The sequence below is a fragment of the Adelges cooleyi genome, unplaced genomic scaffold, assembly GCF_023614345.1.
Source record: "Adelges cooleyi isolate 19-005CV unplaced genomic scaffold, UGA_ACOO_1.1 ACOO_flye_CR_arks_rails_tigmint_CR_PRNA_23, whole genome shotgun sequence".
Lineage (NCBI taxonomy): Eukaryota > Metazoa > Arthropoda > Insecta > Hemiptera > Adelgidae > Adelges > Adelges cooleyi.
In genome coordinates, this window is record NW_026095893.1 from 1,587,522 (window position 1) to 1,600,082 (window position 12,561).

The 12,561-nt window shown below is 30.7% G+C and overlaps 3 protein-coding genes and 1 long non-coding RNA gene across 6 annotated transcripts in view; 3 read left to right on the forward strand and 1 right to left on the reverse strand.

Moving 5' to 3' along the window:
• The window catches only part of LOC126835925 (uncharacterized), a 46,290-nt gene extending 45,171 nt beyond the window's left edge, over window positions 1-1,119 (forward strand). For 2 of the 3 annotated variants that reach the window (XM_050568810.1, XM_050568811.1), the window contains one exon: window positions 777-1,110. In XM_050568810.1, coding sequence (XP_050424767.1) covers window positions 777-1,021 — 245 coding nt within the window. In that variant the 3' untranslated portion in view covers window positions 1,022-1,110. Of the gene's footprint in view, window positions 1-776 lie in introns of all 3 variants that reach the window. The other variant, XM_050568812.1, reaches the window with a different exon arrangement.
• Window positions 1-12,561, reverse strand: part of LOC126835931 (uncharacterized) — a 98,475-nt gene that overhangs the window by 12,178 nt on the left and 73,736 nt on the right. The window lies entirely within an intron of this gene.
• On the forward strand, window positions 3,224-7,387 carry LOC126835930 (uncharacterized). Its single transcript, XM_050568820.1, has 11 exons — window positions 3,224-3,340; window positions 3,449-3,515; window positions 3,586-3,615; window positions 3,681-3,704; window positions 4,133-4,183; window positions 4,425-4,454; window positions 4,545-4,568; window positions 4,679-4,729; window positions 4,935-4,961; window positions 6,344-6,436; window positions 7,061-7,387. The coding sequence occupies exons 2-11, from the start codon at window positions 3,455-3,457 to the stop codon at window positions 7,303-7,305; spliced, it is 636 nt and encodes a 211-aa protein (XP_050424777.1). The 5' UTR covers window positions 3,224-3,340; window positions 3,449-3,454; the 3' UTR covers window positions 7,306-7,387.
• Window positions 8,067-11,252, forward strand: LOC126835935 (uncharacterized). The gene is made up of 5 exons (XR_007685259.1): window positions 8,067-8,185; window positions 10,858-10,924; window positions 11,009-11,041; window positions 11,108-11,131; window positions 11,201-11,252. It is a non-coding gene; the product is annotated as an uncharacterized LOC126835935 (long non-coding RNA).

The following is a 12,561-nucleotide window of genomic DNA, read 5'->3' on the forward strand; positions in this document are numbered from 1 at the left end:
AAATATTTTAGTTTATTAGCCTCTTTTTTATTTTATTGTTGGAATCGATTTTTGATATTTCAAACAAAATTGTGTTTAAAAATAATTTTAGGTATATCTTAATTGAATTTCTCAAATCTTTGGTATTCGCTTCATCGGCTTATTTAAATATATCAAAAATTTATGTTAATAATAGACTTTCACAATAACCTAGAAAAAAAATCGGTTATCTTAATCTTTATTTATATCTTTATCTTAATCCCCATCTCTAACTCCAGCATCGCCTGTTTCTGTATATATATCTCCATCTTTATCTCTATCTTTGTTTTCATCTCAAACTCTATCTCCAGCATCACATGTATAATTTTCTTCATCTCAAGCTCCATGATCACCTATGTCTGTATCTCCATCTCCAACTCCAGATTCAGAATTTGTCCTTTCACTTGAGTTATTGTTCTTTGATTATTTTTGTTCTTGTTTCAATTGTTAACATGCTAAAACTTAAATTTCAAATTAATTGATTTAAATTATATAAGTTTCTGTTAAAATTAATTATGGAGCAAGTTGTGATATTATGTTCGAGTTTACATGAAGGATTCGAGGATGATATGTGTTTTATCTTTTATCAAAAAAATTATTGAATTAGATTAACATTTTTGTACAATACGGATACACTGCAGTACATTGTATTATTTTTCTATGGTTTATTATATACATGTCTATAAATTGTGTGTTGCTAATAAATAAATGTAGTAACAAAATATGTGTCAAATTTGGATTTCTTCTTTTTTTTTTAGGTGGAGACACGAACTTTAGTGTGAATTTCACAGAATATCATTTGTGTTCTTTAATAGGATTGTTCAAAAGTATACAACATCCACCATTTTATGTAGATATTGCTTGTGTCGATATTAATGGAACTTGTTTCCTTATGGATGTGAACAGAAATATTAGTAGATACAGATCCATTGATGGCAGTATTTGGGAAATTAACGCTGACTTTACTCCATTTCAGCCACTTTCTTTTCAAGTACAATTTTAAGGACAACCTTTTTTATAGTACCACTATTATAATTGCTATATATATATATATATAAATTATTTTTACATACCTTCTTCTATTCAAATTGTCAATAAATAATAAATTGTTAAATACATTATATTTAACAATAAAAAGTTTTAAACACAATATTATAAACACATTTGTTAATTATGTGTTTCTATTATCACTCTATGATGAGCTTCCAACTTACACACAGTAATATTTGGAGCCACTATAGATTTTTTAAAAATGTTGACTTGCTTACCTTTTTAATATGTCTAAAAAAATTTACTATATCCAGAAAAACGACCAATTAAACCCATTTATTATTATTTCACCTCTACTTAATGTCTATCGTTCAATACGATTCTCATCGATGGACTATCATTTAAAGTAATATATGGTTCAAATCTTTAATGTAAATATTAACACTACGAATGACATATCAAAACCTTCATTTAAAAAAGTAAAAAGTCTGAACTTGCATTATGAAATACAAGGTGATCATTTTCATTATCGTGAACAACTCGAAATTTCAGTGGGTTAACTACATTTTTTTTAAAGTGTTTTTTTATATAATATGAACTCAATTTTCCACAAAATTTGTATGTTCCTACTCCTCTGTCCAGACTAATTGTTTTTATATTAACTTTGGAAACTTAAATGTTAACGCATGGTACATTTCATTAACTTTTTCAATTGAGAATAATGTACTACACATTTTGACTGGTCGACAACCAGTTTTGGATAACTATTTTTGAAGTTATTTAAGTGACAATTTTAGGGCAGGATGGCGCACTTCCCTTCCCGTCCTAACTTTTTTAAATCTTATAACTTTGAAAATAGTGGTAAAAAACTGATCAACCAGTCAACATTGTTGATTAAATATTCTTAATTTAAAAAGTTATAAAAATATATAAGTTACCATTTAAGTTTCATCAGTTGATATAAAGGTAATTAGTTTGGTATGGGGTAGGAAAATAAAATTTACGGAAAATCGAAATCACATTATAATATAAAGACACTATGAAAAGAAAATTTAGTTAATACCTAAACCCATTGAAATATTGACAGTGGTTCAGGATAAAATGATCACCCTGTATATATATATATATAATATGATATCATATAAAACAACTTTAATAAAAGAGCTCAGTAAATAAATGAACATACCTTGCAAAATATATTGTATTAATTCTTAATCTTTTGGCAAAAAGTCCAACTACACGTCTCAAAAAAATTACTTGAAAACAATTTAAAAAGCAGTCGATTGGATAATCTGCTTATAAACTGTATCGTTTCAATAATTTAACAGCTAATAGTAATCAATATCGAAGATTGTAAGTATACTATTCATATATTCTGTTTTAGTAATTATTTATTTTTGTATATTTGTACCCGCTTACGATATCTTTTGAACCACTAAGAAACAAAACGCTATATTTGTATATTACACGTTGAATGTACTTAAAATATGTATACAGGGTGGCTCACAATGATTTGACAAATGGAATAACTCTTGTTCTAGTGAATATTAAAAAAAAAATAATAATTTACACTCATTTAACAACAAAAATAATATAGTATATCAACAATAATTGTTGGCACTATCTTAAGACATAAGAGCTAACAATGAGACTAAAAATAGTTCTGATATATATATATATATATAACATAGGTAAAATAAAACTGTGCTAGAAATTGGTTTTTATCAAGGAAAAACTCGAAAAAATTGGATTTTGAAAGCTATTTTGAGTTTATTAACTTGAAAATTCGTATACGGTCTAATATATAAGTATCAAATAACTACATCAAATTTAGTATAATTAATTATATGATACATACAAGTAATGTGTTAGGATAACATTTAGTAGTTTTTGTAATTATTTTGTGCGATTAAAATAGCATCAGACAAAATTGAGGACCTTATGTCATTCACCTTACGATCCAGAAAAAACAAACTTAAATTCGTTTTATTGTTTGTATAACATTATACAAACTTATACGTTTTAATAAAACGTATATGTTTATCAACATTTTTAAGTGGTATTTAAACCAATAACCGAAATAAAAATAGCCTTAACTTGCGTCAGGATAATGTAAATAATATGTTATCATATTAAAACATAAAAAATCAGCCATGTAAATAAATTAAAAATAGCACCCATAAAATGATATTAAAACTTTACTGTTTCGGCTACAAACAAACGGTACCTAGATAATATAAAAACGGTTAACAAGCTAGTCGAATTGTATTTTGCTTATAAGTTCTATCATTTAATAAATGCATTTCAGTAATACTAACCAACTTCTAATACTGTAAGTACATTGCTTATACAAAAAAAAAATATTGTATTTTTAAGTTGAAAAATGTAAACATTTTTAAAGCTTTTTCAGAATTAAAATTTTTTTTAATTATTTTTACAGATAAAAATGAAATTTTTATGTATTTTAATATCATTTACCTTGGTAAATAACTTAATAGCTGAATTAGGTGATTATAATTTTTTTTACGCGTACTTCAACTAGTTAGTCTAAAATTAAACCTCATTATTACTTTACAGATGAATATGATAAGCAAGTTATCATAAACAGTAAGACATTTTTTACATACAACATTTTTTTATAAACTAAACTATGTTTATGTAATTTATTACAGACCAACTCATCGAGCTTGCAGGAGGTAAAATATATTTAAAATACATTAACCAATATGGTATTTTTTTGTTGATTATTATCAATTTATTTATGAATGAAAAATTATAATTTCTAACCCCCTTACAAAACGAGAAGCCTTAACTAAAATGGTAACCAGTTTGAATGTACTCCTATTCTGATGATTTTTATTTTAATTGAAACTTTAAAAATAATAAAATATTGTGGGGGTAAAAAAATAATGTATGTTTATTTTTTCCCGTGTGTCTCAAACGGTTCACAAAAATACAGACATGTCATTGAGATACTCTAATAACTGTAGTTGCAACAAAAAGTAAAAAATTTAATATCTTGGTCATTCCGCACTGTAGATGGTGATGATCGTTTTGAACGTCTCCACATTCTCATTATTTAGCTCGTCCCTTGTTGCTTAACCGGTGTATTTGTTTATTCCAGTGCAAATGCTGGGTATCATTCGAAACATTGTTCGCGGACCTTCTTCGATGAGTAATCATAACTATAAACTAAATAAAATTATAGCAATAATAATTGAGCATGGTAGAAGATGAAATTATTTTCAAATGAAAATATATATGATGTACAATTTCATTAAATAATAGTTTTGAAAATCTGCAACAAATTGTTTTCAAGTAAATTCATCAGTTATGGAAATTAGTGATGAAAATGTTAAATTTCCGACTTTAATCTAATTTTATCAAATAATATTTGTATACTATGTTAATTTTAGAGAAAATGGCTTTTATGCTGGCAGCACCGGGTAATCATTTTCTTATCAATTTATTGTAATATTTCAGCGTAGTTATAATATGATATTTATTAAGCAAAAATGTTTTAACTCTAATTTTAGAAAGTGAAAACGAAAATATTGAAGGTAATGGTAATTATTCATGTGATTAATTGAGTATAATAATCATAGGCTTAGATATTATTTCTATCATACCAAATGATGAACATTAATATTTATGTTGTTTCAAAATGTAGAGAAGTTATGGTACCAGAGTTGTTTGCAAACAGAAATAATAGAAGCCACTGGTAAATATTAAATCTGAATTTCTTATACGACCAAATATTTTTAATTATTGTAATTGGGTTCTAAACAAAAACGACAATATTAGTCAATTGTTACATTTTTAAATTGATTATATTGTCTAAATACTCTTAATTGTAGTATAAAATGTTGTAGATAAATATTTTTTTATTTCGTATAGTAATTTGATATCTTATATTTTGGTCGTAGGTATCAATGTACCTGAGATAAACGAAGGTAAAAAACAATCATTTAATCATTTTTCGAAGGTTTTGCTTTGTAAGTAGCAAATGCACAACACAACAGTTATTTTATTAACTGTCATGCAACTATATCAAGTACTAGAGCAACTTATTGTAATAGAAGAAAAGCAAGGGGAAGTGGCGGTGAATGGTTATTTTAAATATTTATATATTGGTCTCTTAATCGGGGTGTGCATGTGTGTACATTTACTACAAGAGCTCACTTCCTGCCTCTAGATTTACCATTACACAGTGTTGTAATATTGTATATAGTACATACCTTGTCGTGGAGTTACTCGAAGCTCTATGACCTTGGCGATATCCCTTGAGTATGCGATGTTGATATGCCGAGATGAACGTTATTCTAACGCGAATGTTTTCGTTCATAAAATATTTCAGACACTGGCGTTTTAACGTTATCCTACGATAATCTGTTTCTCGTTTAAGTGTAATTCAGTACACGGTCTACCAATGGTTGTATGCGCTTGTCAGAAATAACAACGTCTACTGAATTATTATAAGCCGACTACATTCCTCGCTGACCAAAAGTAGTCACGTGGGTGTAACAGGATTGTTCGACCACTAGAATTAACGTCTTTCAACGATACTTTTAAGAGGAAAATAATTAAGTATGGGTATATATATATATATATATATATTGGACGAAAGAACAACAGTGTTTTTATCGGTTAGATAATGACACGTGTGTGATAAGAAACTCGTACGATTTAAGTAATCGAACTGTAATGAATATAGTATCTTTTATGTATCGCGACGGACTTGGCGTATGAGTGTGTAAGGATAATAAGGAATGATTAGGATATTGGTGGCCGCGGCGGACTGATAACAGCTACCCGACATTGGCGTCCACACAATATGGAATGATTAGGATATTGGTGGCCGCGGCGGACTGATAACAGCTACCCGACATTGGCGTCCACACAATATGGAAAGGAAGGTTGAATGAGAGATGTAAGAAGACAACTGTGCTTCGCTGCGCCGTAAGCTGGGTTAAATAGTGCGTTTTTGTGTCGGTTAAGTTCGTGTCGAGTCGTGTGTCCCCGACCCCTTCTTTAATGAACTTATTGTTATGTAAATGTTACGCCTCTCATGAGTATGTACGCTATCTATTAGAGTATTTAAAGTTGATTGAAATTATTCAAAGAGGTTCTATATCACACTACGCGCGTTGTATATTGAATAAAAATAACATGATAGTTATATACACATGTCGCATATAGTATAAATTTGAATATATAATATGTTATATTACAAAATGATGAGTTTAATAAGTGTATTTAATATAGTTAAAACTTAAACATATGATTTATGTTACTACATTATAATGATTTTTTTTTTGTAATTATTGTTATTAAGGAGATTATGAAAACTTTGATCTGGCAGATTTTGGACGTAAAAGAAGAAATGTGACTAGTCCAGCTGTAAAGGCTTTAATCCGTAGTCTAATACGTAAATATTCATTTGGAATTTGTTTACCATTTTTGAGTAACTGTTTGTATTAACAAGAAAGCGGTCGGTTTTGTGGATATTTTAGATCTAATAGTCTGACAAAAAATATAATAATTGATTTACAGTAATTTATTACCTTAACAATAACACACAACTTAGTTTTTCCCTAAAATAGAAGTATGGAGCTCATAAAACATTTGAATACTTGACTAGACTCTTTTTGTCAAGTAACATTATGATTAGACTTTGTCTTTTCAATTTAGTTATTGCTCTTTGATTGCTATGTAGTTGTTTGAATTGTTGGATTCTTTCGGTTTTAATATCAAATCATTAAAAACAGTTTCATTTCTTAACAATTACCTAATATATTATTGTAACCATAGTTGATGTTTGCACTTATGTGTTATTTAGTCATCACTAACAAACAATTTTCTTAAAATACACAATCAACAACAAAGTTATAATTGACAAAGTAAAATTGAAATTACAAATTAATGTTTTTTTTATTATATGTTTCTATTAAAATTTAATGATCTATTTATCATTAAAATAAGTTTGATCAAATAAAGAAATGTATTAACAAAAAATGAGCTTAATTTGGTAGTTTTGTTATTTTATTTTTAGGCGGAGACACCAATTTCAATGTGGATTTCTCAAATTATAGTATGTGTCGTTTATTAGGATTATTCAATAGTATACAACACCCAGAAGTTTATGTAGACAATGCTGTTCTCGATATTAATAGAGTTTGTTTCCTATTACATCCGGACATGAATATTATTAGATACAAAACTATTAACGGCATTATTTGGCAAGTTCACGCTGACTTAACTCCATTTCAGCAACTTTCTGTGCAGATACAATTTTAAGGACAACCTATTCTATAGTATAACTATTATCGTTGCTGTATATAAATTGTTTTTACATACCTTCTTCTATTCAAATTGTCAATTCATGTTATGTATTTAACAATAAACAATTTTAATCACGATTATAAAACCATTTGTTGCTCATTTGAAAAGATTTTAAGAGGTATAGTAGATAGTGGGTATTTTATACCTTGTCTGCATTGTAATAGAAATCATAAATAATGTAATGTATAATTGCGAAAATGTTTTTGTTTTTGTAAATAATAAAATCTTAATAGTTTGTAGTAAATCTGATAGATGTTATCTGCTATTACTTGTTTACATTGCCATAGGCGTTGTGAAAAAACACTTATCATTTTATGTAATAAAGAATTTGTATACAATACTATAATATGATCTTCCAACTTTAAAGAAAAATTGTTAGTATTGTAATACCTTACATTCTAATATACAGGGTGATATTTAGAGCCGAGGTGATATTTATTCTAAGTAATTTTTAATTTTCTAACAAAAAAACCCGGTTTTGGAACGAAAGCTATATACCTACATGATATGATTATAAGAAAGTAGTTGGCTTACAACGATTTTAACAATGATATGTTATTGAGCTACGACACATTTAAAAAAGAAAATAGTCTGAACTTGCGTCAGTGTAATGCAAATATAGTCATATAAAAAAAAAACAACTAAGCAAATAAATGAACATAGGCACCATGCAAGATCTATTTTGATTTTTCTGTTTCTGTCGACAAAAAGCATAACTACACTACACAAAAAAAACACTTTGAAACAATTTAACAATCGGTCGATTTGGTATTATGCTTGTAAATTCCATCGATTCATCAATTAAATTAATTAAGACTAATCAGCATCAAAAATGGTAAGTAATAGTTATTTATATATTTTGTTAAGTTTAAATAATTATTAATTTTTGTATCTGCTAGCGATAACTTTTGAACCGATAAATTAATTTCATTTAATCGCAAAGCTACTTACAGAAGTTGTACACGGCATAATATTCGCATATACTATAATACATATATGGTATTTCATCACGCCAAAAGTAATAATAATATGTTAACAATGTTAAGAATCAAAATTCATCAAATAACCTAAATTTTACTGTATTGTTTGTTATCCTAAAACTACTTCAAGTTGTACCATTCGAAATATAGTTGAGTTAATTAAAAAAATGTTCGTACCGTATTCTACAAGTACTGCAGCACATAAAGTATAGCGTTATATGTACTAGATAATTAAATAGTGGGGGGAAGGGGTTTTTCTTCATGTTATATACTTGTAGGACTGTCCATCAGTGTATGTGTGGCGGTCGACGCGTGGGTGCCGTTTTTCTTAGGTTAGTTGGAACGATTGGGAACCTAGTGTCGCGTCGGTGAAGTGTAGTCCGGTCGAGTGGGTTACCGCGTGGTGACCGTGACGAGTCGAACAAAGTGTGCGTACCCGTGACGAGTGGAACAACTGGGCTTCCAAGACAAACGAAACGAAATGCGCACATATCAAATGAACAGAGACGGGAAGACCGACGATTCAAACTCACCTTATGCTAGTCCAGTACTACTAGTTGGGAAAAAAGACGGTTCGAAGCGACTGTGTATTGACTACAGGCGCCATAACAAGCAAACGAAAGGGCAACCATACCCCATGGCGGATATTGATACCCAATTGAGTGCACTGTCGGAGGGAGAAGTATTCGCAACGTTGGACCTGGCTAATGGGTATCTAGTATCTACAGATCCCATTAACGGAAGCAGCTAAGGATAAAACAGCGATCATAACACCAGATACACCAGCGAGGTTCGAACGAATGCCATTTGGACTGAAGGATGCGCCAGCCGAATTTAAAAGACTGATGGACAAAGTGCTGAAGTGTCGAAGGGTGTACTGTCAACGGGTGCAGTTCACTGTTGTCTAGATGACATAATACTGTCATGCAAGGACTGGAAACATTTCATGGGCACCCTACGTGACGTCTTACAAGCGCTACAGCGGGCCAACTTAACTCTCAAACCACCAAAATGTGTGTTTGGTGCTGCCGAACTTCGGTATATTTTGGGATTCTGAATTCCGAAGGGACAATTGCGCCCAGGAGATAAGGTTCGAGCTATTAGCGAGTACCCAGTACCGGAGGACGCTCATGCGGTTTGTCGGTTCCTCGGTCTGACTGGATTCTTCCGAAGATTCATTCACCGATACACTGAAGTGGCGGAGGCCCTTACGCGGCTGACAAAGCGAAATTGTATTTTTGAATGGACTGCGCTGCCCAAGAGCTAGCGTTTAATGAGCTAAGAGAGCGGCTAATTAACGAACCGGTATTGCAACTATACGACCCGCGGGCACTGGTGACACAGTTGCATACTGATGCGAGCAGTAGAGCTTTAGCGGGAATGTTATTGCAAGGGAAAACGGAAAAAGAACTGAACCTGAATGGCTCATGTCGATGCGTTGAGTAGAGTCCCAACTAACGAAGCGGTGATGGACGTCGAGGAAACAATCAATCAACGCTACGACGTCTGCACGTTTTTGACGCCTGAAGAACGCGTAAGACTTATGCAGTGGGGAGACTGCGACATCAAGAGACTCGTTCATATTCTACAATAGGAAGGAGAAAACCAGTCCAAATACGAGAAAAGTGTGGTGCACAATTTAATACTCAGGAATGGACTGTTATACCGGGTCGTGGATGGAAGGGAGCTGCTGGTGATACCACGGTCAATGAGAAAATGAATCGCCATCGCTGCCCATGAGCAAAGTGGTCACTTTGCATTGGCAAAAATAACCGAGGACTATTGGCTCCCGCGCATGCGACGTTATGTGAGGCAGCACATAAATATGTGTATCGACTGTCTGATGGCGAACAAACAATCTGGCAACAAGCAAGGGGTATTACACCCAATACCACCTGGTACACGACCATTCGACACGATCCATATGGACCATTCGAGACAGGTACCAAGGGAAATCGGTATTTACTGGTTATCATTGATAATCTGACCAAATATGTGTTGTTACACCCAACCAGGAGTACAGATACCCGTACTATTCCGTATTTATTCGCATAATGACGGAATTCGTCAAACAACGTGGATATCCTAGGCGGATTATAAGTGACAGAGGAAGTTGTTTCACATCAACTGCATTCCAGGAGTTTTGTGCCGATCAGGGGATACACCATGTACTGAATTCTACTAACCATGCCAGAGCAAACGGACAAGTCGAACGGGTTAATAGAACACTAGTACCAATATTAGCCGTACACGCAACAGATCAGTTTCATTGGGACACAAATATCAAGGACATTGAGAGGGAGCTTAATACAGCAGTTTAAATGTTTTTTATGTTGTAAAGGCATCCTGTTGTGTAGGCATCCTATTCGAATTCCTAATAGAATTAAAACCAAAGCAATTCCCAAAACTGCACTTACAAAACAAAAAAATGTATACAAATTTGGATTTTTTTTTTTTACCATTTTTAAAAAAGGTGTAATTTGATTTTGAAATAAAAATACATAATGTTTATTATTATTATTTGCAGATTAAAATGACATTTTTTTGTATTTCAATATCTTTGGCATTAGTAAATAATTTGGTAGCTGTATTGGGTGATTATTTTTTTTTTACACATACCTACACTAGTTAGTATAAATCTATAAAAGAAAAACCTAAACTTTGAAATTTTTTCACAGATCGAGATTATCGCATGGACGTTGAGAAAGCAAGTCAGTAAAATTGTTTTTTTCATACTGCGCAAAGGTTTATACTAAATTTATATAATTTATTTTCAGACGCAGAAATCGAGATAGCAAGAAGTAATATATATTTAAAATTAAAATACTTGAAAACCCCCGAGCTAAATAATAAACGTTGTTGTTTGTTAGATCAAGGTGTTTTGCCGGACCTAATTCAAACCATTGTTCGTGGAAATTATACGATGAGTAATTATAATTTTTTAATAAAATGATAATAATAAAGCTTGTTAGTTAAATAAACGTATACAATTTTATAACTATAAAAGTGTATTGTCATAGTTACCCATAAACGTATCGTAGTTAACAGTATAAAGAACATATTATTTTCATTACCTGTTGACTGTCAATTCACTCACACGTAGCAACCTGTAGATTGACCACGGCCAAAGTGTAATTTTTGGAGGGCTTACAGACTTTTGAGAGAATTGTATATGTTATAGTTCCATTTTAGATCTACCTCCAGTCTAAATTTCAGACCTAAATCCCTAAAAAAAAAAAAAATAATAATAAATAAAAATACATCTGTGTAAATACAATACCTTCTCAGCACCGCATCGCGGCTAAAATATTTATGATTTCCACAATAAAATTCTTAATACAAATAGAATAAGACGTAATGTATTCGTTTAATTAATCACTCTGTGTATATATAATAAATAAATTATTTATTTTAGTTAATGTTAAGACAAATAAAGTTAATCTAAATTTATCTTCGCAGCTGTGTATCAGTATTAGTAATAATGAAACAAAAAAACAGACTAATCGATTATTGTTGTAAGACATATTATATTATGACTGTGCAAGTAACCAAAACTTAAAATAATAAAAAATGTGCTTATGGTGTATAGTAAAAATTTAAACCGACTACCACAGAGCCTGTGCTAATTTATACCGGGCCTCATTTTTGGTCGTCTAATAGCTCTAGATGGACAAAGCTTAGGTTTTAAACTTTAATACAAGACTGAATCAGATACTTATAACCGCTTAGGTGTTACAATCTGGTGGATAGACCTGCTCTAGATTAGATGTGCAAATATTATATAAAAATAATTATTTTATAATACTACTATCCAAAATTAAAACTATATTTCCTCGGCCCAATCATTAACCCGGCACCCGGTATACTCGAAGGGGTTTGTTTACTATCCTGTTCTCTATTTTTTAATAATATGTAATAATATGTTCTGCTAATAAACAGTTTTTTAAATTAAGAAGCTACAATAGTTGGAAAAATGTATATGAATAACAGCGATGACAAATATCTTAGACAAAAGATTAAAAATAAAACCAAAGATTCAACCAATAAACCTTTCACCGAAGACTTTTTTTCAAAACAATTTTATAAAAAATAATGTATGTTGAATTCAGTTTAAAAAGGAATTTTCGCCAAAAAAAATATTATAGTTTATAATGTAAATTAGTTTTACGAGTAATACTATAACAAAATATTAATAAAATAATTGTCCCAACTCCGCATCAGTATTTAATGT